The sequence below is a fragment of the Coregonus lavaretus genome, assembly GCF_964263955.1.
Source record: "Coregonus lavaretus genome assembly, chromosome: 31".
Classification (NCBI taxonomy): Eukaryota; Metazoa; Chordata; class Actinopteri; order Salmoniformes; family Salmonidae; genus Coregonus; species Coregonus lavaretus.
This window is the reverse complement of record NC_140018.1, coordinates 11,832,707-11,857,161: the sequence shown is the minus strand read 5'-3', so window position 1 is coordinate 11,857,161 and position 24,455 is coordinate 11,832,707. Positions and strand designations below refer to the sequence as shown.

The 24,455-nt window shown below is 44.3% G+C and overlaps 1 protein-coding gene across 1 annotated transcript in view; it reads left to right on the top strand.

Annotated features, from left to right (window-relative positions):
• The window catches only part of LOC311106993 (1-phosphatidylinositol 4,5-bisphosphate phosphodiesterase beta-4-like), a 155,289-nt gene that overhangs the window by 41,505 nt on the left and 89,329 nt on the right, over nucleotides 1-24,455 (top strand). The window contains exon 4 of the mRNA XM_084149419.1: nucleotides 13,804-13,899. Within this exon, the coding sequence (XP_084005545.1) occupies nucleotides 13,816-13,899 (84 nt within the window). The 5' untranslated portion in view covers nucleotides 13,804-13,815. The remainder of the gene's footprint in view (nucleotides 1-13,803; nucleotides 13,900-24,455) is intronic.

Sequence of the window (24,455 nt, the reverse complement as noted above, 5' to 3'; positions counted from 1 at the left end):
AATCACAAGTCAAATCGCAATTGCAACAGTTTGGTTAAGAATAAGGCCTACACTCTAAAAAGTAAAGGTTCCTGGAGGATCCTTTAGGGGTTCTTCAAATTGAAACTGTGGGGGAACCCCTATAAGTTATTTGAATAACTCTTTAAAAGGGTTCTTCAAAAAACCCTTTTAATGGATCCTCGAAGAACCTTTTGAATAACCTTTTGGGGTTAATTTTTGAACTTCTTCCCCTATTATTATTATTATTATTATTATTAGTAGTAGTAGTAGTAGTAGTAGTAGTAGTAGTAGTAGTAGTAGTAGTAGTAGTAGTAGTAGTAGTAGTAGTAGTAGTAGTAGTAGTAGTAGTAGTAGTAGTAGTAGTACGCTTAACAACAATAACACAATATTTTAGTTGTCAGTGTTTATTAGGATTTTAGTGGCAAAGCAGAATAAAAAAATCTCAATATAAGGTCAACTCCCAGCAGAGCCCCAAGTCCAATGGGTATATCCTCTGGCATGTTGATGTTGGCATGTTGATGTTAATGTGTTGATGTTCTTCGTATCCATAGCCAGAATGATTTTGCAGTGCATGGTGATCGAACAGGTTTCCTGTTATATTCATCAGAGGTGTATGGAGGGTGAAGTCTGTGAATCCAAAAATGTGTAATTATACAGATGATTAACAAAACATGCACACGACAGTATTCATACCTTGGTTTTTGTGGTAAATATGAATGAAAAAAACTATTTTGATAATGGTTTTCATACACATACCTTGTCCATAATGTAGAGGCCTATGGGATTTTCATTGAAGAGGTAAGGGAGGAGGATGGTACATGTGATCTGCTTAACATACCAATAGACATACCTTTGTATGCCTCCTCGTCTGTATACCTGCAGACACAGGCACAAAAGTGAACACTTCAGTCATCTGCACCCAATACGGCTAGCCTTCAACATATTCTTATAGCCTACATATTCTTACCTCTTAGTTGATTGATATCCATTGAATTGTATCCATTTTCTGTTTCGCACAAATATGAAAAGATAGATGGTATGATCATAAAACAATATCAATTTAGATCATACAAGGGACAAACCTTACCTTAAATTGAGGAGATCTTTATGTTTTTCAGTTAATTGCCTGCACCTGCTGTCCTTTCAAATCCAAATGTTTCAGTTGGGCAGTTTGGTTCCTGCAAGAACCCCCACCAACTAATGAGCTTCCTCGATGAACTCCACCTCCTATGGGGTTCTTGGAAGAACCTTTTGGGTGCAATTTTCAGTGCCAAGAACCCTAAGGTTCTTCAAAGAACGTTGAGGATCTTAGAAAAACCCTTATTGAACCCCTCATTTTTAGAGTGTAGATTGTTTGCACATATTGTGCAGCCCTACAAGGCAGTGTGGAAATGACCTAAAATGAGTGCAGGAAATGCAGAAATTGATGAAAATGTTGAATTGACCAGTATAAAACAATCAGAATCAAGAAAGACCCATTGAAATCACTTAGAATGTACAGTTGAAGTCGGAAGTTTACATACACTTAGGTTGGAGTCATTAAAACTAGTTTTTCAACCACTCCACAAATTTCTTGTTAACAAACTATAGTTTTGGCAAGTCGGTTAGGACATCTACTTTGTTAGCGGTTTTTCACCATTGTCCGTGGCCTGCACTACCTACCAGCCAGCTCTAGCCTGGACTATTATCGGCCAGTCTGCACTGTCTGCACAGCGCGTTATCGACCCAGAACCTATCGGATTTTCTGCCGGAATCACTGAATCACTGGACCTTTAACACTAGCTAGCTGCAACCAAATGAACGTTGTTGTAGCCTTGAGTCAGGCACATCTCCCGGCTATCTACCTCTCTGTCAACCGGACAGGACCCCCTAGAGTCGACACGGAGCCCCACCGATCCATCACAACTGGTCTGCTGACGTAATCGTCTGTGGTTTCAACAGGCTTCCCGTTGCGACGACCACGAAGATCCATCTGCTAGCCCCGGCCCGCTAGCACACACAAACAACAGCCGTGCTTCCTGCTCGCTGTGCTGTAGCACCAATTCGAACTGCTCTCGGACTCACATATTGCTGCTCACTGGACCTTATGATCACTCAGCTGCACAGCTGATGCCTGCTGGACTGTTCCTTTACACGGTACCCTGTCCTGTTTATCTGTTTAGCCTCAGCCCAAACTTTATCGCCATTACCAGTTGTTGTCTTAGCTCTCTCTAATAACACCTGTGATTGCTTTATGCCTCTCTCCCATGTCAATATGCCTTGCCTATTGCTGTTCCAGTTAGTTCTTATTATACAATTTCACTGTAGAACCCCAAGTCCCTCTCAAACTGCCTCAAATAGTTCCTTTGTTCCACCCCCCCCCATACACGCCGAGACCGGCTTAATCGGTGCCTCCAGTGATGCTATCTCTTTCATTGTTACCCAACAGGCTTAGGTTTACCTCCACTGTACTCATATCCTTGTCTGTACATAATGCCGTGAATCTATTCTACAATGCCCGGAAATCTGCCCCCTTTATTCTCTGGCAATATTCTCTGGCAATTCGAATCCCACAGTACCTTCTCCGCTATGCAATCCGGTTTCCAAGCTGGTCATGGGTGCACCTCAGCCACGCTCAAGGTCCTAAACGATATTATAACCGCGATCGATAATAGACAGTACTGTGCAGCCGTCTTCATCGACCTGGCCAAGGCTTTCGACTCTGTCAACCACCGCATTCTTATTGGCAGACTAAATAGCCTTGGTTTCTCAAATGACTGCCTCGCCTGGTTCACAAACTACTTCTCAGATAGAGTTCAATGTGTCAAATCGGAGGGTCTGTTGTCTGGACCTATGGCAGTCTCTATGGGGGTGCCACAGGGTTCAATTCTTGGGCCGACTCTTTTCTCCGTGTATATCAATGATGTCGCTCTTGCTGCTGGTGACTCTCAGATCCACCTCTACACAGACGACACCATTTTGTATACATCTGGCCCTTCATTGGACACTGTGTTAACAAACCTCCAAACGAGCTTCAATGCCATACAACACTCCTTCAGTAGCCTCCAACTGCTCTTAAACTCTAGTAAAACTAAATGCATGCTCTTCAATCGAACACTGCTGGCACCCGCCCACCCGACTAGAATCACTACTCTCGATGGGTCTGACCTAGAGTATGTGGACAACTACAAATACCTAGGTGTCTGGTTAGACTGTAAACTCTCTTTCCAGACTCACATTAAGCATCTCCAATCCAAAGTTAAATCTAAAATCAGCTTCCAATTTCGCAACAAAGCCTCCTTCACTCATGCTGCCAAACATGCCCTCGTAAAACTGACTATCCTACCGATCCTTGACTTCGGCGATGTCATTTACAAAATAGCCTCCAACACTCTACTCAGCAAATTGGATGTAGTCTATCACAGTGCCATCCGTTTTGTCACCAAAGCCCCATATACTACCCACCACTGTGACCTGTACGCTCTTGTTGGCTGGTCCTCACTACATATTCGTCGCCAAACCCACTGGCTCCAGGCCATCTATAAATCACTGTTAGGCAAATCCCCGCCTTATCTTAGCTCATTGGTCACCATAGCAACACTCACCCGTAGTATGCGCTCCAGCAGGTATATCTCACTGGTCATCCCCAAAGCCAACACCTCCTTTGGCCGCCATTCCTTCCAGTTCTCTGCTGCCAATGACTGGAACGAATTGCAAAAATCTCTGAAGCTGGAGACTCTTATCTCCCTCACTAACTTTAAGCATCAGTTGTCAGAGCACGTTACCGATCACTGCACCTGTACACAGCCCATCTGAAATTAGCTCACCCAACTACCTCATCCCCATATTGTTATTTATTTTGCTCATTTGCAGTTTCCCAGTATCTCTATTTGCACATCATCTCTTGCACATCTATCATTCCAGTGTTAATACTAATTGTAATTATTTTGCACTATGGCCTATTTATTGCCTTACCTCCATAACTTGCTACATTTGCACACACTGTATATATATTTTCTGTTGTATTTTTGACTTTATGTTTTGTTTTACCCCATATGTAACTCTGTGTTGTTGTTTTTATCGCACTGCTTTGCTTTATCTTGGCCAGGTCGCAGTTGTAAATGAGAACTTGTTCTCAACTGGCTTACCTGGTTAAATAAAGGTTAAATAAAAAATTTAAAAAGTATGCTGTGGGGGTGATTTGCTGCAGGAGGGACTGGTGCACTTCACAAAATAGATGGCATCATAAGGAAGGAATATTATGTGGATATATTGAAGCAACATCTCAAGACATCAGTCAGGAAGTTAAAGCTTGGTCGCAAATGGATCTTCCAAATGGACAATGACCCCAAGCATACTTCCAAAATTGTGGCAAAATGGCTTAAGGACAACAAAGTCAAGGTATTGGAGTGGCCATCACAAAGCCCTGACCTCAATCCTATAGAACATTTGTGGGCAGAACTGAAAAAGCGTGTGCGAGCAAGGAGGCGTACAAACCTGACTCAGTTACACCAGCTCTGTCAGGAGGAATGGGCCAAAATTCACCCAACTTATTGTGGGAAGCTTGTGGAAGGCTACCCGAAACGTTAGACCCAAGTTAAACAATTTAAAGGCAATGCTACCAAATACTAATTGAGTGTATGTAAACTTCTGACCCACCGGGAATGTGATGAAAGAAATAATAGCTGAAATAAATCATTCTCTCTTCTATTATTCTGACATTTCACATTCTTAAAATAAAGTGGTGATCCTAACTGACCTAAAAAAGGGAATTTCTACTAGGATTAAATGTCAGGAATTGTGAAAAACTGAGTTTAAATGTATTTGGCTAAGGTGTATGTAAACTTCAGACTTCAACTGTATGTGTTGCCACCCTAGGGTCACGCACTACTCATAAAGCAAATTTAGAACTTTTATTATTAAAAAACATACTGTCAAATACCATCATACCGTCTAATCTTTTTTTAAATACCGTGATATGATATTTTGGTCACATCGCTCAGCCCTACCACCTTGTGAGTAAAACATTTTACGCCCCCCCCTCGTGACAGCGAAGATGATTCTACTCATTTTGCCATAGGGCGTAGAGAAAAATTGCCTATATATTGCCTATATAGTGGCCTGTTATATAATGTAAGTAGTCGACTATATAGGGAATAGGGTGCCATTTGGGATGCACCAGTGTTATCTATGCTGTTGAGAGGATGTCAGGATGGGGAAGTGCTGTGGTATGGGATCCCTTGATATCTGCTTCTCTAATCACTGAAAGAAAACGTATCTTTAGCAAGATTCTCTAGAGAGCATGGAAAAGGTACTGTATCATAAGGAAAAGTCCTATCTGTGGTTGTGTAGATGGGAGAAAGCAGCATTATGTACTGTGTTAGGTTATCCACAGTGAAAGCCCTGTGATCAGCCAGTCTTTAGGACTGTGATCTGCTCTCTCTAAATTGAGCTTCTATCAGACTGACTAGCAGCTCAATTATTAACATTAACAAATGTATTCTCCCTGCCTCTCTCTGCTCTCCAATGGGTTGAGTAAGCTATTCATGCAGAGAGGGAGATGGGGACTATTGCAGGCCCAAAGGCCCACATCAACATATTTACCTCTGTCGCTCTGTCTTTCTCTTTGTCTCGCTCTCTCTCTCTCTGTTTCTCTGTCTCTCTGTCTCTGAACAGTGAGGGAAAAAAGTATTTGATCCCCTGCTGATTTTGTACGTTTGCCCACTGACAAAGAAATGATCAGTCTATAATTTCAATGGTAGGTTTATTTGAATAGTGAGAGACAGAATAACAACAAAAAAATCCAGAAAAACGCATGTAAAAAATATAACAAATTTATTTGCATTTTAATGTGGGAAATAAGTATTTGACCCCCTCTCAATCAGAAAGATTTCTGGCTCCCAGGTGTCTTTTATACAGGTAACGAGCTGAGATTAGGAGCACATTCTTAAAGGGAGTGCTCCTAATCTCAGTTTGTTACCTGTATAAAAGACACCTGTCCACAGAAGCAATCAATCAATCAGATTACAAACTCTCCACCATGGCCTAGACCAAAGATCTCTCCAAGGATGTCAGGGACAAGATTGAAGACCTACACAAGGCTGGAATGGGCTACAAGACCATCGCCAAGCAGCTTGGTGAGAAGGTGACAACAGTTGGTGCGATTATTCGCAAATGGAAGAAACACAAAAGACTGTCAATCTCCATCGGCCTGGGGCTCCATGCAAGATCTCACCTCGTGGAGTTGCAATGATCATGAGAACGGTGAGGAATCAGCCCAGAACTACACGGGAGGATCTTGTCAATGATCTCAAGGCAGCTGGGACCATCGTCACCAAGAAAACAATTGGTAACACACTACGCCGTGAAGGACTGAAATCCTGCAGCGCCTGCAAGGTCCCCCTGCTCAAGAAAACACATATACAGGGCCGTCTTAAGTTTGCCAATGAACATCTGAATGATTCAGAGGAGAACTGGGTGAAAGTGTGAGACCAAAATGGAGCTATTTGGCATCAACTCAACTCGCCATGTTTGGAGGAGGAGGATTGCTGCCTATGACCCCAAGAACACCATCCCCACCGTCAAACATGGAGGTGGAAACATTATGCTTTGGGGGTGTTTTTCTGCTAAGGGGACAGGACAACTTCACCGCATCAAAGGGACGATGGACGGGGCCATGCACCGTCAAATCTTGGGTGAGAACCTCCTTCCCTCAGCCAGGGCATTGAAAATGGATCGTGGAAGGGTATTCCAGCATGACAATGACCCAAAACACACGGCCAAGGCAACAAAGGAGTGGCTCAAGAAGAAGCACATTAAGGTCCTGGAGTGGCCTAGCCAGTCTCCAGACCTTAATCCCTTGGAGAATCTGTGGAGGGAGCTGAAGGTTCGAGTTGCCAAACGTCAGGCTCGAAACCTTAATGACTTGGAGAAGATCTGCAAAGAGGAGTGGGACAAAATCCCTCCTGAGATGTGTGCAAACCTGGTGGCCAACTACAAGAAACGTCTGACCACTGTGATTGCCAACAAGGGTTTTGCCACCAAGTACGAAGACATGTTTTGCAGAGGAGTCAAATACTTATTTCCCTCATTAAAATGCAAATCAATTTATAAAATTTTTGACATGCGTTTTTCTGGAATTTTTTGTTGTTATTCTGTCTCTCACTGTTCAAATAAACCTACCATTAAAATTATAGACTGATCATGTCTTTGTCAGTGGGCAAACGTACAACAAATCAAATACTTTTTTCCCTCACTGTATCTCCGTGATGTACAACATGTTTTTGAAAGTCTATGAGTGTTGTTCGATCTGCTTTATTGATTCCGATCTAAGACAGTCTCATCCAGCTTGGAGCGGTAGTAGCTGGCAGTTAATGGCATTCAGTATTTTTGCATACATATGTCTAAAATAGGATAGACTATCACACCATACTAATATCTTATTAATAAAACATTTCCCAAGGTTAAAATGGGTCACCTTAAGGAAGATGTTACCCGATAAACTGCAAACTCCTTTCAAAGAAAATAATCCTCTATTTGCCTAGCTTTTCTTTACTGACTGTTCAGTGGCTAAGGCTGCTCTTGTCTTGGTATTTGGGTACTGTCATATTATAGCCATTTGAAGTATTATAACATTGTCCTTTAGAACATGGTTCCAGTCACTATGTTGGATGTATAACCAGGCCAGTGCAGTATGTCTTCGCTCAGCTTGGCTCAGTAGTGTGGAAAGGGCAATTTTGTGACCATGTAGGCTTCTGATGATTTAACCAGCAGTTACTGTTGATAAGTGGTGAATGTAGGTATTAATAGGTAATAGCTGTTGATTGATTTAGTGCTGTTTGGGGTTGCCCTGCCCTTGAGCACCAAGGTTTCGACTCCAAGCTGATTGTTGCTCTTGACTGTACCATGACCTCTTGTTGATTTTCTACCACACATTGTTGTTTGACCATGCCAGTGTCTACATGCATTCTGATTGGTTACTGGGTTATTTCAATCATCCAATCATGTCTATAGGTTTGTCAACTGACAGGCTGTGAAAAGTTATTGACATTAGTTATTCTTATAGACTTGAGTTATTGCTTTGTATATTGGTTTTTATTGGATTGATTTAATGGATCAGATTTATTGTTAGTGGGAAAGGATCAGAATTGGGCTGCCTGTGTAAACGGAACCTTAGGATGATGAGGCCTGAAGTGTACCATAGGGTTATTGGGACTAGCAGACGTCAACACAAAGCAATAACACTTCAAATAGAATAGATCTACTGTGCATAAAGACACTAGGGTCAGGGGATTATTAGAGGGTTAAGGATCAGGGTCAGGAGGGGTCACAGTTCTCATTGTGGTGAGGACAGGAATGTTGGAATCAGACCTGGGTTCAAATACTATTTAAAATCTTTAAAATACTTGTGCTGTCATATTGGTCCATTCCGGCAGGCAAGCTCAATCAAGCCCAGCTGAAATTATGTCAAATAGTATTTGAACCCCGGTCTGGTTGTAATTAGACCAACACCTCCAGTGATGGATTGGGACTGTCAGGAGCTGGTTAGAGCTAAACTCAAGGCTTTTATCCTCCATAGTAGACAACAGTTTTTACTTTCAATCTCATCCAAAAGGCTCTTTGTGTTCTTTCTATTCCTTCTGTTCTTCATGGCCTTGTCTCTTCTATTTCCCGTCTTCTATTCCAGGGGGTCACCACCACCTTGATTCGTTTTGCAGTTTCCTAAGATGCCACCGAATGCTTTATGATTATAAAATACCCTGTCATCGTTTTCTGGTACCTTGTGTCCTCACCTTGTGACTTGCTGCAAACTGACCATTAGGCTAAGTAAAGGTGCAGAAGAAAATATCAGAGTGAAAAAGGAGAATCTCCACATACCTCAATCAGATGTAATGTGAGTGGTTAGATTTGCTAAGCTTTCGGTCAGTGATGACCTTGGTCAGACTCAGAACATCTGATTGAAGAGTGCTGTCTTCACGTTGTGTCTCCTGAACAGTTTGAAGGCGTTAACTATGTTATTCTCCCTCTGTCAGGTCTGGCAGGTGTGAGGTGTCCCCTTCCTAATGCCCCATTGCCACCCCTGTGTGGCAGCTGTACCTGTGCAACCTCTATGTAGGCACTTTATCCGTGCCACCTCTGTGTGGGAGTGCTCCTCACCAGTTAGGTCTGGCAGGTATGAGGTGTCCCTGACCTCATGTCCCCGTGCCACCTCTGTGTGGGAGCGCTCCTCACTAGTTAGGTCAGGCTGGAGTGAGGTGTCCCCGCTGCCGTCCTCGTGCCATCCCTGTGCCATCCATGGGCCAGCCTCTCTAACCTCTAGGATACCTTTGGTTATTCCCTCCTAGTCAGAACAGGCCCGTGTTTCCATGTCCTCCTGCCACCCCAGTGCTGCAGCGCCCCAATTGGCTCCTCACAAGGCACTGGGTTTATGAAGTGAGGGAGCGTTCCGATGGGTGTTACCCTAGCAGCCATATTAGACTATGCCTAGCAACAGGGGAGCCCCCAGCCTGGGGGACACAGAGTTATCTAACATAATTATCTCACTGTCAAGAGTTCACCAAGCAGGGGTCGCCAGGGGTTTGCACTGCCAGGGCACTCTGTTCTCACTGTAACCAGTTCCAGTAATCTGGTTCAGGTTATTAATCAACCTACCAGGGTGTTTACAAACACTACAGGAACAAGATTATCCACATGTATCAATCAAATTTTTACTAATACTGTAGAACTTTGTTCTAAAGCTGTATCCGTACCCATTGGATGAAGTGATCACAATATAGAGACTATATCCAGGAAAGCTAAAGTTCCAAAAGCTGGGCCTAAAATAGTGTATAAGAGATCATACAAAAGATTTTGCTGTGACTCTTATGTGGATGATGTTAAAAATATTTGTTGGTCTGATGTGATTAATAAGGAGCATCCAGATGCTGCACTTTATGAATTTATGACATTTCTTCTTCCAATTATTGATAAACATGCACCTGTTAAGAAATGTGCCTGCTAAATGGCATATTATTTATTTATTATTAAATGGACTGTTAGAACTGTTAAGGCACCATGGATTGATGAGGAATTGAAAAACAGTTTGGTTGAAAGAGATGGGGCAAAAGGAGTGGATAATAAGTCTGGCTGCACATCTGACTGGCTGACTTACTGCAAATTGAGAAATTATGTGACTAAACTTAACAAAAATAAGAAGAAACTGTATTATGAAGCCAAGATCAATGACATAAAGAATGATGGAAAAAAACTGGAGTACTTTAAATGAAATTATGGGCAGAAAAACAAATTCAACTACATCTTTCATCGAATCAGATGGCTTATTCATCACAAAACCATTTGATGTTGCCAATTATTTTAATGATTACTTCATTGGCAAAGTGGGCAAACTTAGGCAGGAAATGCCAACAACGAACAGTGAGCCATCATATTCATGCATAAAAAAACAAAGAATGAAAGAAAAGCATTGCGAGTTTGAATTTTGTAAAGTTAGTGTGGGAGAGGTGGAAAGATTATTTTTATCGATCAATAATGACAAACCTCCTGGCATTGACAACTTAGATGGAAACTCTTTGTCTCAGTATCTCACCGCACACACACACTCTCACACTCACACACAGCCTGACACGTTCAGGTTTGACGTAATCCTTGGCTGTTTCTGTGACAGGTGGCTTAGATGACAACTTAGCTACTAAGGATGGTAGCTGACTCTATAGCCACTCCTATCTGTCATATCTTTCATCTGAGCCTAAAGGAAATTCTTTGTCCTCAGGCCTGGAGGGAAGACAAAGTAATTCCGCTTCCCAAGAGTGTTAAAGCAGCCTTTACTGGTTCTAACAGCAGACCTATCAGCTTGCTGCCAGCTCTTAGCAAACTGTTGGAAAAAATTGTGTTTGACCAAATACAGATTTTCAGCGTGCTTATAGAGAAGGGCACTCAACATGTACTGCACTGACACAAATGACTGATGATTGGTTGAAAGAAAATTTATAATAAGAACATACACCTACGTTCATTTTACCAGGTATGTTGACTGAGAACACATTCTCATTTATAGCAATGACTTGGGGAATAGTTACAGGGGAGAGGAATGAGCCAATTGGAATCTGGGGATGATTAGGTGGCCAGATAGACAATTTAGCCAGGACACCAGTGTTAACACCCCTACTCTTACAATAAGTGCCATGTGATTTTCAGGAACCACAGAGTGTCAGGACACCCGTTTAATGTCCTGTCCAAAAGACCGCTCCCTACACAGGGAAATGTCCCCACACCACTTCCAGCAGCATCTGGTCTCCCATCCAGGGACTGACCAAGACCAACCCTGCTTAGCTTCAGAGGCAAGCCAGCGGTGGGATGCAGGGTGGTATGCTGTTGGCTACTGCACACACCCACTACCTCACACCAACTACCTACTACCACACACCTACTACTTACTACCACACACCTACTACCTACCACCTACTACCACACACACCTACTACCTACTACCACACAACTACTACCTACTACCACACACCTACTATCTACATCCTACTACCACAACTACTACCACACACCTACTACCTACCACCCACTACCACACACCTACTACGTTCTTGTGAGGACGACTGTGGAGAATGCATAAAACATTACATTTGAGAAGCACTCAAACTCCCCCTACTCTATTACCTCACGCTGCACCTCCACATTCACTGAACCTTCTTCCAGTCAGGACAATGTCAACAATAGAGACAAAACAAGATATACACAAAGCAAACATTTCCTTCATAATTATCAGCTAGCTATATGTGAATCATAATAATCTAGCTAGCCAGCTAGTTAAACAGGCAAAAATGAACTAAAACTGGAGGTACAGTATGCAAGGTAGATGGACAATTTTCGTGGGTAGCTAGCTACCAATTCTTCATGGCTAGCTAGATAGCCAGTTAGCCCTATTGACTTACCCATTCACGGAACCTTCTTCCAGCCAGGAAATGGCAATAGAGAAGAAACAAGATATACACAAAGCAAACGTTTTACTTCACAACTATCAGCTAGCTATATGTGAAACGTAATAATGTAGCTAACCAGATAGTTTAACAGGCAAAAATGGCCTAAAACTAATGTTATGCAAGGTAGATGTCAATTCTTTGTGGGTAGATAGCTAGCTAACAATACTTTGTGGCTATCTGGCTAGCTAACAGTAGTATCTAGCCAGTTAGCCCTATTGACTTACTATGGGCTTGCAATCTACTCACACTACAGTGGGTATTGTAGGTAGATAAACATGCAAAAATGTACACTGCAAATATTTATTAACGTATCAAGATAAAATATTGTAGTCAGGCAACATATGAGATGTCAATAGGCAACATTTCATTCCGAAGTCAGAGTATATTTTCTCTCGCTTCAGCTCAAATAATGGCCGCCATTGATTTCAATAAATGTTGCGTAATTTTTTACATGGTTGCGTCATATTTCTGTGCGTACGTTCCGTTGAAGCTTGCATCGATGCATGCTTAAAAATATGTACAAACGGAGTACGCATTCGAGAAGTGCCCTCCGTGCTCCATTTCGCATATTTTGATTTGGACTCATACTCCGACCCTCCCGTGCTCCAATTTGCATGCTCGGAGTACGGTAGTAATCATTTTGAGAAACACCCCGTGTACAGTTTGGCAATTGAATCAAACTCGTGTTGCAGTATTTCGGAAGAGGTAGAGGGTGTTTTGATGCACAGTGTGTTGCTATGGTCTCTGATCTGTGTACCTGACATCAAACACAGAACACACAGGCATGCGCACACACTCAAATGGACACACACACACACACACACACACACACACAGAGCCACTCGCCTCTCCCAAATTCTGTCATGCTCAGCTGGCTCTCTCTGTCTCTCCCTTCCTTCTCTCATCTCCCTCGTTCTGTGTCACTCTCCCTTTCTTTCTCATCCCTCTCTCTCATCAACATCCGGCTTCCTTCCCTCTCTCCCTACTAGAGAGAAAAACAGACTGCCATTATTCTGTGATCTGTATCTGTACTGTGGCGTCTACACGCACACGCACACACACGCGCACACAGTCATTACTCACATCAACTGTATCCTTTTCTAAGCACACAGCACTTCTCATGGAAATACACTCAACATGCACACACTTGTATTGAGACACATTACATATCCTACATAAAGCCCTTCTGGGAAAACATAGTTGACAGTCAGTCTGCTGTCTGATCCAGATATAACCCTCCTTACTGATGCAGTGATAAGACATGTTACAAAATGTTCATTCATAAATGGGAAGAGTTCAATGTGTTAGAGGGCAACACTGCACACACACACACACACACACACACACACACACACACACACACACACACACACACACACACACACACACACAACTGAGAGAGGGCGAGGCCCCCAGGGACAAGTAAATTAAATCACATGACAAGTTCACTTGCAGGTCTATTCTTTGTCTCAGTATCTCACCGCACACACACACTCTCTCACTCACACACAGCCTGACACGTTCAGGTTTGACGTAATCCTTGGCTATTTCTGTGACAGGTGGCGTCATTCTTTCTGACCTAAAACAATATGTGTGCATACTCAGTGGTAACAGTGTGTGTCTGTGATGGACTGTTTATGACTACGTCTTGTTTTTCCCAGGACTACATAGAAACGCTATTTGGTGCTGCACATATGGCCAAAATGTCTTAACACTCTCTCTCTATCTCTATCTCTATCTCTATCTATCTCTCTCTCTCTCTCTCTCTCTCTCTCTCTCTCTCTCTCTCTCTCTCTCTCTCTCTCTCTCTCTCTCTCTCTCTCCTCCCCCCCAGGTGTGAGCAGCCATGACTAAGTCCTATGAGTTTAACTGGCAGAAGCACCTGCCTGGCTTCATGCAGGAAGGAGCCTCATTCGACAGGTTTGACGAGGTAAGAAACAAACTCAAACTACCAACAGTTTGGCAAACACTGAGTGCCAACTTGTCCTCCAACCAACTTGACATTAATCATTATATTACATTATACAACGGGTGAGTCTAATCCTGAATGCTGATTGGTTAAAACCGCATTCCAGCCGGTGTCTATTCCACAAGTCACCACTGGCTAAAGCTATGACGTTGAAATGCCTATTTACTCTGTTCCATCTCACTGCGCAATCCACTGTCTCATCAGCCCAGCCAGGCAATTTATGAACTTGATCTACACAATAAAAAGCATCTAGACATTATCTCCCATTTCTTTTAGACTAGCATTTGGTTTTCAACAGCGGAGATTTGTCTGTCTCTCCGACATTTGCAACATTGTTTCAATATTGACATTCAATGTCCAGCTGCCCCTTAGTAATGAATGTGTCGGGAGTCAGGATCTCATGGAAGGATGAAATAGTATGAATAGATTCATAAAAATAAAATTTTTTCTGAAAGAAAATGTCAATCATTATTTGAATATGTTGGTGCATGCATATGTATTCACCCCCTTTGCTATGAAGCCCCTAAATAAGATCTGGTGAAACCAATTACCTTCAGAAGTCACATAATTAGTTAAATAAAGTCCACCTGTGTGCAATCTAAGTGTCACATGATCTCAGTATATATACATCTGTTCTGAAAAGCCCCAGAGTCTGCAACACCACTAAGCAAGGGGCGCACCACCAAGCAAGCGGCACCATGAAGACCAAGGAGCTCTCCAAACAGGTCAGGAACAAAGTTGTGGAGAAGTACAGATCAGGGTTGGGTTATACAAAAATATCAGAAACTTTGAACATCCCACGGAGCACCATTAAATCCATTATAAAAAATGGAAAGAATATGGCACCACAACAAACCTGCCAAGAGAGGGCCGCCCACTAAAACTCAAGGAGGGCATTAATCAGAGAGGCAACAAAGACACCAAAGATAAACCTGAAGGAGCTGCAAAGCTCTACAGCGGAGATTGGAGTATCTGTCCATAGGACCACTTTAAGCCGTACACTCCACAGAGCTGGGCTTTACAGAAGAGTGGCCAGAAAAAAGCCATTGCTTAAAGAAAAAAATAAGCAAATACGTTTGGTGTTCGCCAAAAGGCATGTGGGAGACTCCCCAAACATATGGAAGAAGGTACTCTGGTCAGATGAGACTAAAATTGAGCATTTGGCCATCAAGGAAAACGCTATGTCTGGCGCTGTCACGATCGCCGGATACAGAGGACCAAGGCGCAGCGTGGAAGGTGAACATATTTTATTAATTTGAATGATAACACGAACAAAAACAACAAATCGATACGTGACGTCCAACGGTGCAAAACACAAACCTATACAGGAACAAGATCCCACAAACACTGTGGGAAACTGGCTGCCTAAGTATGGTTCCCAATCAGAGACAACAAGCAACAGCTGATACACTTTGCCTCTGATTGAGAACCACACTGGCCAACATAGAAACGAAAGAGCTAGATAAAAAACTAGAATAAACAAAGAAAACTCACACCCTGGCTCAACATACAAGCGTCCCCAGAGCCAGGGCGTGACAGTACCCCCCCCCCCCCCAAAGGCGCGGACTCCGACCGCGCCAACCAAACACCACAGGGGAGGGACCGGGTGGGCACTCTGCCTTGGCGGCGGATCCGGCTCCGGGCATGATCCCCACTCCCTCTCTAACCCCCCAAAGTACCCCTGGTCCGGTCTGGCCCTGCTGGCCGGAGCTGGACTGAACACTGGTGGAGCGGATTGCTCTAGCTCCGGCGTGGAGCAGCAGACCGGTGCCGGACAAGGCACCGGTGGAACAGGCACGGGCTGTGCCGGACTGACGACGCACACCACTGGCTTGGCGTGGGGAGCAGGAACGGATCGGGCTGACGACGCACACCACTGGCTTGGCGTGGGGAGCAGGAACGGGCCGGACCGGGCTGACGAAGCGCACCACTGACTTGGTGCGGGGAACAGGAGCGGACCGGACCGGGCTGACGAAGCGCTCCACTGACTTGGTGCGGGGAGCAAGAACGGACCGAACCGGACTGGCGAAGCGCACCACTGGCTCGATGCGAGGAACAGGCCGGACCGTACTGGGGACACACACCACTGGCCCTACGCAGGGATCAGGAACGGGCCGGACCGGACTGGTAACACACCCCAGTACCTCTCGCCGTGCCTCTACACTTTCCCTCTCCTCTGTGACCAGTGGCCCCCTTAACCTGGCGGCCTCCTCTGTAAACCCGCTGGACCGCTCTATCGCGGCCTCCTGCTGCCCCGTCGTCCACGGCGTGAGCCCCCCCCTAAAACATTTCTGGGGGTCTCTCCTCCCCGTGGGCCAGGCCCAGTCGAGGTTGATGTCCTTTAGCGATACCTCTGGCGCTGGCTCCTGGACACGCTGCTTGGTCCAGTGTTGGTGGGATCTTCTGTCACGATCGTCGGATACAGAGGACCAAGGCGCAGCGTGGAAGGTGAACATATTTGATTAATTTGAATGAACACGAACAAAAACAACAAATCGATACGTGACGTCCAAAGGTGCAAAACACAAACCTATACAGGAACAAGATCCCACAAACACTGTGGGAAACTGTCTGCCTAAGTATGGTTCCCAATCAGAGACAACAAGCAACAGCTGATACACGTTGCCTCTGATTGAGAACCACACTGGCCAACATAGAAACGAAAGAGCTAGATAAAAAAACTAGAATAAACAAAGAAAACTCACACCCTGGCTCAACATACAGTGAGCTCCATAATTCACTGGACAGTGACAATGTTTTTATTATTTTAGTTCTGTACTCTAGCACTTTGAGTTTGAAAGGAGACAAGGACAATGAGGGTGAAGTGCAGACTGTCAGCTTTAATTTGAGGGTATTTTCATACATATCGGATGAACAGTTTAGGAATTATAGAAGCTTTTGTACATGGTCCCCCCCATTTTTGGGCATTAAAAAACATTGGACAGTTTAACATAATGTAGAATAAAGTAATCATAGTTAATATTTGGTTGCATATCCTTTGCATGCAATGACTGCTTGAAGTCTGCGATGCATTGACATCGCCAGACGCTGGGTATCTTCCCTGGTGATGCTCTGCCATGCCTGTACTGCAGCCATCTTCAGTTCCTGCTTGTTTCGGGGACTTATTGCCTTCAGTCTCCTCTTCAGCATGTAAAATGCATGTTCAATTGGATTCAGATCCGGTGATTGACTCGGCCAGTCAAGGATTTTCCACTTTTTGGCCATCAAAAACCCCTTTGTTGCTCTAGCAGTATGTTTAGGGTCATTGTCTTGTTGCATGATGAAGTGCCGTCCAATGAGTTTGGAGGCATTTGGTTTTATCTGAGCAGATAAAATATTTCTGTAGACTTCAGAATTCATTGTTCTACTTCTGTCTGCAGTCACATCATCGATGAAGACAAGTGAGCCTGTTCCACTGGCAGCCATACAGGCCCAAGCCATAACACCCCCTTCACCATGTTTCATGGATGAGGTGGTATGCTTTGGATCATGGGTATTTCTTTTTTTTCTCCACCCTTTTGTCTTTCCATCACTCTGGTACATGTTAATCTTTGTCTCATCTCTCCACAATACTTTTTTCCAGAACTCTTGGGGCTCTTTTAGGTGCTTTTTAGCAAACTGTAATCTCGCCTTTCTGTTCTTCAGGCTTATCAGTAGTTTGCATCTTGTAGTGTTACCCTCTGTAGTCCTGCTGGTGTAGTCTTCTACGTATGGTAGACTTTGACACATCTACACCTGCATCCAGGAGAGTGTTTTTGATCTGTTGGGCTGTTATCAGGGTTTTTTTCTTCACCATAGAGAGTATTCTCCGGTCATCCACTACAGTGGTCTTCCTCGGTCTACCGGGTCTTTTGACATAATTGAGTTCACCGGTTGTTTTTTTCTTGTTAATGATGAACCAAATTGTTGACGTGGGCATGGCCAGGGTTTTTGCAATGTTCCTGAATGATTGATTTTCATTTCTGAGACTTATGACGGCCAACTTCATTTGCATCGACACTGCTGTCTTCTTCATGTTGTCACACCCCAACAACAACCTCCAAAGGCAATGCACAAGTTTTCTGTTTGTTTCACAAGAACAAATATTTTGGATCTTCAAAGTGGTAGGCATGTTGTGTAAATGAAATGAAACAAACCCCCCAAAAATACTTTCGCAAGCCACTGTATATACTGTATTCTATTCTATTCTATTTTAGTCTATTCCGCTCTGACATTGCTCATCCTAATATCTAATATTTATATATTCCTTAATTCCATTATTTTACTTTTAGGTTGTGTGTATTGTTGTGAATTGTTAGATATACTGCACTGTTGAAGTTAGAAACACAAGCATTTCGCTACACCCGCAATAACATCTGCTAAACATGTGTATGTGACAAATAAGATATGTTTTGATTTGATTTGATCAGTGCCTCACACACCACTTTGCAGTGAGCTGGAGGCAGTATGCATTTAGAAAATAAATGCTTAATTGTTTGAAACCTTAACATTTTAATGCATATTATGAGGCATCTCTTACCTTGCTTCAAAGTAGCCTATTACAGTTGAAGTCAGAAGTTTACATACACCTTAGCCAAATATATTAAAACTCAGTTCTTCACAATTCCTGACATTTAATCCTAGTAGAAATTCCCTGTCTTAGGTCAGTTAGGATCACCACTTTATTTTAAGAATGTGAAATGTCAGAATAATAGTAGAGAGAATGATTTATTTAAGCTTTTATTTCTTTCATCACCTTCCCAGTGGGTCAGAAGTTTACATACACTCAATTAGTATTTGGTAGCATTGCTTTTAAGTTGTTTAACTTGGGTCAAACGTTTCGGGTAGCCTTCCACAAGCTCCCCACAATAAGTTGGGTGAATTTTGGCCCATTCCTTCTGACAGAGCTGGTGTAACTGAGTCAGGTTTGTAGGCCTCCTTGCTCGCACACACTTTTTCAGTTCTGCCCACAAATGTTCTATAAGATTGAGGTCAGGGCTTTGTGATGGCCACTCCAATACCTTGACTTTGTTGTCCTTAAGCCATTTTGCCACAACTTTGGAAGTATGCTTGGGGTCATTGTCCATTTGGAAGACCCATTTGCGACCAAGCTTTAACTTCCTGACTGATGTCTTGAGATGTTGCTTCAATATATCCACATAATTTTCCTTCCTCATGATGCCATCTATTTTGTGAAATGCACCAGTCCCTCCTGCAGCAAAGCAGTGGTCTAAGGCACTGCATCGCAGTGCTAACTGTGCCACTAGAGATCCTGGTTCGAATCCAGGCTCTGTCGCAGCCGGCCGCGACCGGGAGACTCATGGGCGGCGCACAATTGGCCCAGCGTCGTCCAGGGTAGGGGAGGGAATGGCCGGCAGGGATGTAGCTCAGTTGATAGAGCATGGCGTTTGCAACGCCAGGGTTGTGGGTTTGATTCCCACGGGGGGCCAGTATAAAAAAAACAACAACATATGTATTCACTAACTGTAAGTCGCTCTGGATAAGAGCGTCTGCTAAATGCCTAAAATGTAAAATGTAAAAAATGTAAGTCGCTCTGGATAAGAGCGTCTGCTAAATGACGTAAATGTAAATGTAAATGTAATGATGCTGCCACCCCCGTGCTTCACGGTTGGGATGGTGTTCTTCGGCTTGCAAGGCACACCCTTTTTCCTCCAAACATAATGATGGTCATTATGGCCAAACAGTTCTATTTTTGTTTCATCAGACCAGAGGACATTTCTCCAAAAATATTTATTTTGATTTTCCCATGGTGTCAAGCAAAGAGGTACTGAGTTTGAAGGTAGGCCTTGAAATACATCCACAGGTACACCTCCAATTGACTCAAATGATGTCAATTAGCCTATCAGAAGCTTCAAAAGCCATGAACTAATTTTCTGGAATTTTTCAAGCTGTTTAAAGGCACAGTCAACTTAGTGTATGTAAACTTCTGACCCACTGGAATTGTGATACAGTGAATTCTAAGTGAAATAATCTGTCTGTAAACAATTGTTGGAAAAAATACTTGTCATGCACAAAGTAGATGTCCTAACCGACATGCCAAAACTATAGTTTGTTAACAAGACATTTGTGGAGTGGTTGAAAAACGACCTAAGTGTATGTAAACTTCCGACTTCAACTGTATGTCCCCTCTCTTTCAGCATTTCTAACGGATATTTTCATCTCTGTCACATCAAACCGCTCGCATGTGCAGGGCCCTTTTGACAACAGTGTTTTTCCTCTAATTAAATTATAGAATGAACACTCACACCTAGTCTACTGCCTTGTGCGTATTGCTGAGCTTATAATGTGAAGAAATAATATTTTATCAACATTTTATGCTAAACGTTCTGATCTGTTGCATCAGACTCATTTGCCTTTTAACTGTTTTTTTATGTAGCCTAGGCCTGCTGGTTGTACAGTGGCTTGCGAAAGTATTCACACCCCTTGGCATTTTTCCTATTTTGTTGCCTTACAACCTGGAAATAAAATTGCTTTTTTTGGGGTTGTATAATTTGATTTACACAACATGCCTACTACTTTGAAGATGCAAAATAAAAAAAACTTGTGAAACAAACAAGAAATATTTATGCACGCTCAAGTCCCCCCCCCCAGAGCCACCTTTTGCAGCAATTACAGCTGCAAGTCTCTTGGGGTATGTCTCTATAAGCTTGGCACATTTTTCAAGGCAAAATTGCTCCAGCTCCTTCAAGTTGGATGGGTTCCGCTGGTGTACAGCAATCTTTAAGTCATACCACAGATTCTTAATTGGATTGAGGTCTGGGCTTTGACTAGGCCTTTCCAAGACATTTAAATGTTTCCCCTTAAACCACTCGAGTGTTGCTTTAGCAGTATGCTTAGGGTCATTGTCCTGCTGGAAGGTGAACCTCCGCCCCAGTCTCAAATCTCTGGAAGACTGAAACAGGTTTCCCTCAAGAATTTCCCTGTATTTAGCGCCATCCATCATTCCTTCAATTCTGACCAGTTTCCCAGTCCCTGCTGATGGAAAAACATTTACATTTAAGTCATTTAGCAGACGCTCTTATCCAGAGCGACTTACAAATTGGTGCATTCAACTTAGGATAGCCAGTGGGACAACCACATCTTGATCACAGTAAGTACACTTCTTCAAACAAGCAGCTGTGAGCAAAGTCAGTTCAATCAGGGACAACTACATCTCGATCACAATAAGTACATTTCTTTAAACAAGTCAGTGCTAGCAGGTGAAATAAGTTGGGTGTTAGTTTAGACAAAAGACAGTGGTAGTAAAGGGGGGGTAGAAGGATTACTATTATACTATTCCAGGTATTCCTTAAAGAGGGATTCAAGTGTCTCCGGAAGGTGGTCAGTGACTCCGCTGTCCTGGCGTCGTGGGGGAGCTCCAGAGCAGCGAATAGCTTTGACTGGGCTGAGCGGGAACTGTGCTTCCGTAGAGGTAGGGGGGCTAGCAGGCCAGAGGTGGATGAACGTAGTGCCCTCGTTTGGGTGTAGGGTCTGATCAGAGGCTGAAGGTAAGGAGGTGCCGTTCCCCTCACAGCTCCGTAGGCAAGCACCATGGTTTTGTTGTAGATGCGAGCTTCAACTGGAAGCCAGTGGAGTGTGCGGAGAAGCGGGGTGACGTGAGAGAACTTGGGAAGGTTGAACTCCAGACGGGCTGCAGCGTTCTGGATAAGTTGCAGGGGTTTAATGGCACAGGCAGGGAGCCCAGCCAACAGCGAGTTGCAGTAATCCAGACGGGAGATGACAAGTGCCTTTCTGTGTAAGGTAGGGTCGTACTCTGCGAATGTTATCAGAAGGGGGAAAGGAGAAAATTAATTGTGTGTCTTCTGCGTAGCAATGATAGGAGAGACCATGTTAGGATATGACAGAGCCAAGTGACTTGGTGTATAGAGAGAATAGGAGAGGGCCTAGAACTGAGCCTTGGGGGACACCAGTGGTGAGAGCACGTGGTGCGGAGACAGATTATCGCCACGCCACTTGGTAGTAGCGACCTGTCAAGTAGGACGCAATCCAAGAGTGAGCAGCGCCGGAGATGCCCAACTCGGAGAGCGTGGAGAGGAGGATCTGATGGTTCACAGTATCAAAGGCAGCAGATAGGTCTAGAAGGATAAGAGCAGAGGAGAGAGGGTTAGCTTTGGCAGTGCGGAGAGCCTCCGTGACTCAGAGAAGAGCAGTCTCAGTTGAATGACCAGTCTTGAAACCTGACTGGTTAGGATCAAGAAGGTCATTCTGAGAGAGATAGCAGGAGAGTTGGCTATCTATTTTGGAGAGAAAATAAAGAAGGGATACTGGTCTGTAGTTGTTGACATTGGAGGGATCGAGTGTAGGTTTTTTGAGGAGGGGTGCAACTCTCGCCCTCTTGAAGATGGAAGGGACATAGCCAGCGGTCAAGGATGAGTTGATGAGCGAGGGGAGGTAAGGGAGAAGGTCTCCGGAAATGGTCTGGAGAAGAGAGGAGGGGATAGGGTCAAGCGGGCAGGTTGTTGGGCGGCCGGCCGTCACAAGTCGCAAGATTTTATCTGGAGAGAGAGGGGAGAAAGAAGTCAAAGCATAGGGTAGGGCAGTGTGAGCACGACCAGCAGTATCATTTGACTTAATAAATGAGGATAGGATGTCGTCAACCTTCTTTTCAAAATGATTGACGAAGTCATCCACAGAGAGGGAGGAGGGAGGAGGGAGGGGGAGGTGGAGGAGGAGTAGGAGGAGTATTCAGCAGGGAGGAGAAGGTGGCAAAGAGCTTCCTAGGGTTAGAGGCAGAGGCTGGAAATTTAGAGTGGTAGAAAGTGAATTTAGCAGCAGAAACAGAGGAAGAATGACAGGTCCGCAGGGAGTCTAGTTTTCCTCCATTTCCGCTCGGCTGCCCGGAGCCCTGTTCTGTGAGCTCGCAATGAGCCGTCAAGCCACAGAGCAGGAGGGGAGGACCGAGCCGGCCGGGAGGATAGGGGACATAGAAAGTCAAAAGATGCAGAAAGGGAGGAGAGGAGGGTCGAGGAGGCAGAATCAGGAGACCGGAGGGAGAAGGATTTAGCAGAGGGAAGAGATGATAGGATGGAAGAGGAGAGAGTAGCGGGAGAGAGAGAGCGAAGGTTGCGACATCGCATTACCATCTGAGTAGAGGCAGAGTGAGTAGTGTTGGAGGAGAGCGAGAGAGAAAAGGATACAAAGTAGTGGTCGGAGACTTGGAGGGGAGTTGCAGTGAGATTAGTAGAAGAATAGCATCTAGTAAAGATGAGGTCAAGCGTATTGCCTGCCTTGTGAGTAGGGGGGGACGGTGAGAGGGTGAGGTCAAAAGAGGAGAGGAGTGGAAAGAAGGAGGCAGAGAGAAATGAGTCAAAGGCAGACGTCGGCAGGTTAAAGTCTCCCAGAACTGTGAGGGGTGAACCATCCTCAGGAAAGGAACTTATCAAGGCATCAAGCTCATTGATGAACTATCCAAGGGAACCTGGAGGGCGATAAATGACAAGGATGTTAAGTTTGAATGGGCTAGTGACTGTGACAGCATGGAATTCAAATGAGGAGATCGACAGATGGGTCAGGGGGAAAAGAGAGAATGTCCACTTGGGAGAGATGAGGATTCCTGTGCCACCGCCGCGCTGACCAGATGCTCTCGGGGTATGCGAGAACACATGATCAGACGAGGAAAGAGCAGTAGGAGTAGCAGTGTTTTCTGAGGTAATCCATGTTTCCGTCAGCGCCAAGAAGTCGAGAGACTGCAGGGTAGCATAGGCTGAGATGAACTCTGCCTTGTTGGCCGCAGAGCGGCAGTTCCAGAGGCTGCCGGAGACCTGGAACTCCACGTGGGTCGTGCGCGCAGGGACCGCCAGATTAGAGTGGTAGAAGCCACGCGGTGTGAAGCGTTTGTATGGCCTGTGCAGAGAGGAGAGAACAGGGATAGACAGACACATAGTTGACAGGCTACAGAAAAGGCTACAATAATGCAAAATAGATCGGAATGAAATTAACTAAACATCTGGGGAAGCGAGAGAGCGGGGACTCCCTCGACTAACTCCCGCAGAACAACTTGGCAGAACTGTCTTTGTTTCAGGGACAGTCTTCGTTTTGGGGACAGCTGCCGCAGACAGCTGCCGCTGAACAAAGAGGTTGTGCTAATTAACACTAAGCTAATTGCCTAGCACAAGTGTAGCCACTCCCCCTCCTATTGAGTTGTAATAGAATCAGGCAGGATCCTTACAAGACTATTAGTTGACACGCTAGTAAATTAGCCAGGCCTTGCTTATATACACACCACCTAGAGAGACAAGTGTAGCCACTCCCCCTCCTATTGAGTTGTAATCTGCAGAGAACAAAATAAGTGGCATGGGTAGCAATCGCTTTTTAAGCAGACTGGGTAGCTTACTAATGACAGACAGACAGAACCAACACAGTTTACAATTTAAAACAATTCTACTTACAGAATCAAGCAGGATCCTTCCAAGACTATTAGTTGACAAACATCCCCACAGCATGATGCTGCCAACACCATGCTTCACTGTGGGGATGGTGTTCTCGGGGTGATGAGAGGTGTTGGGTTTGTGCCAGAC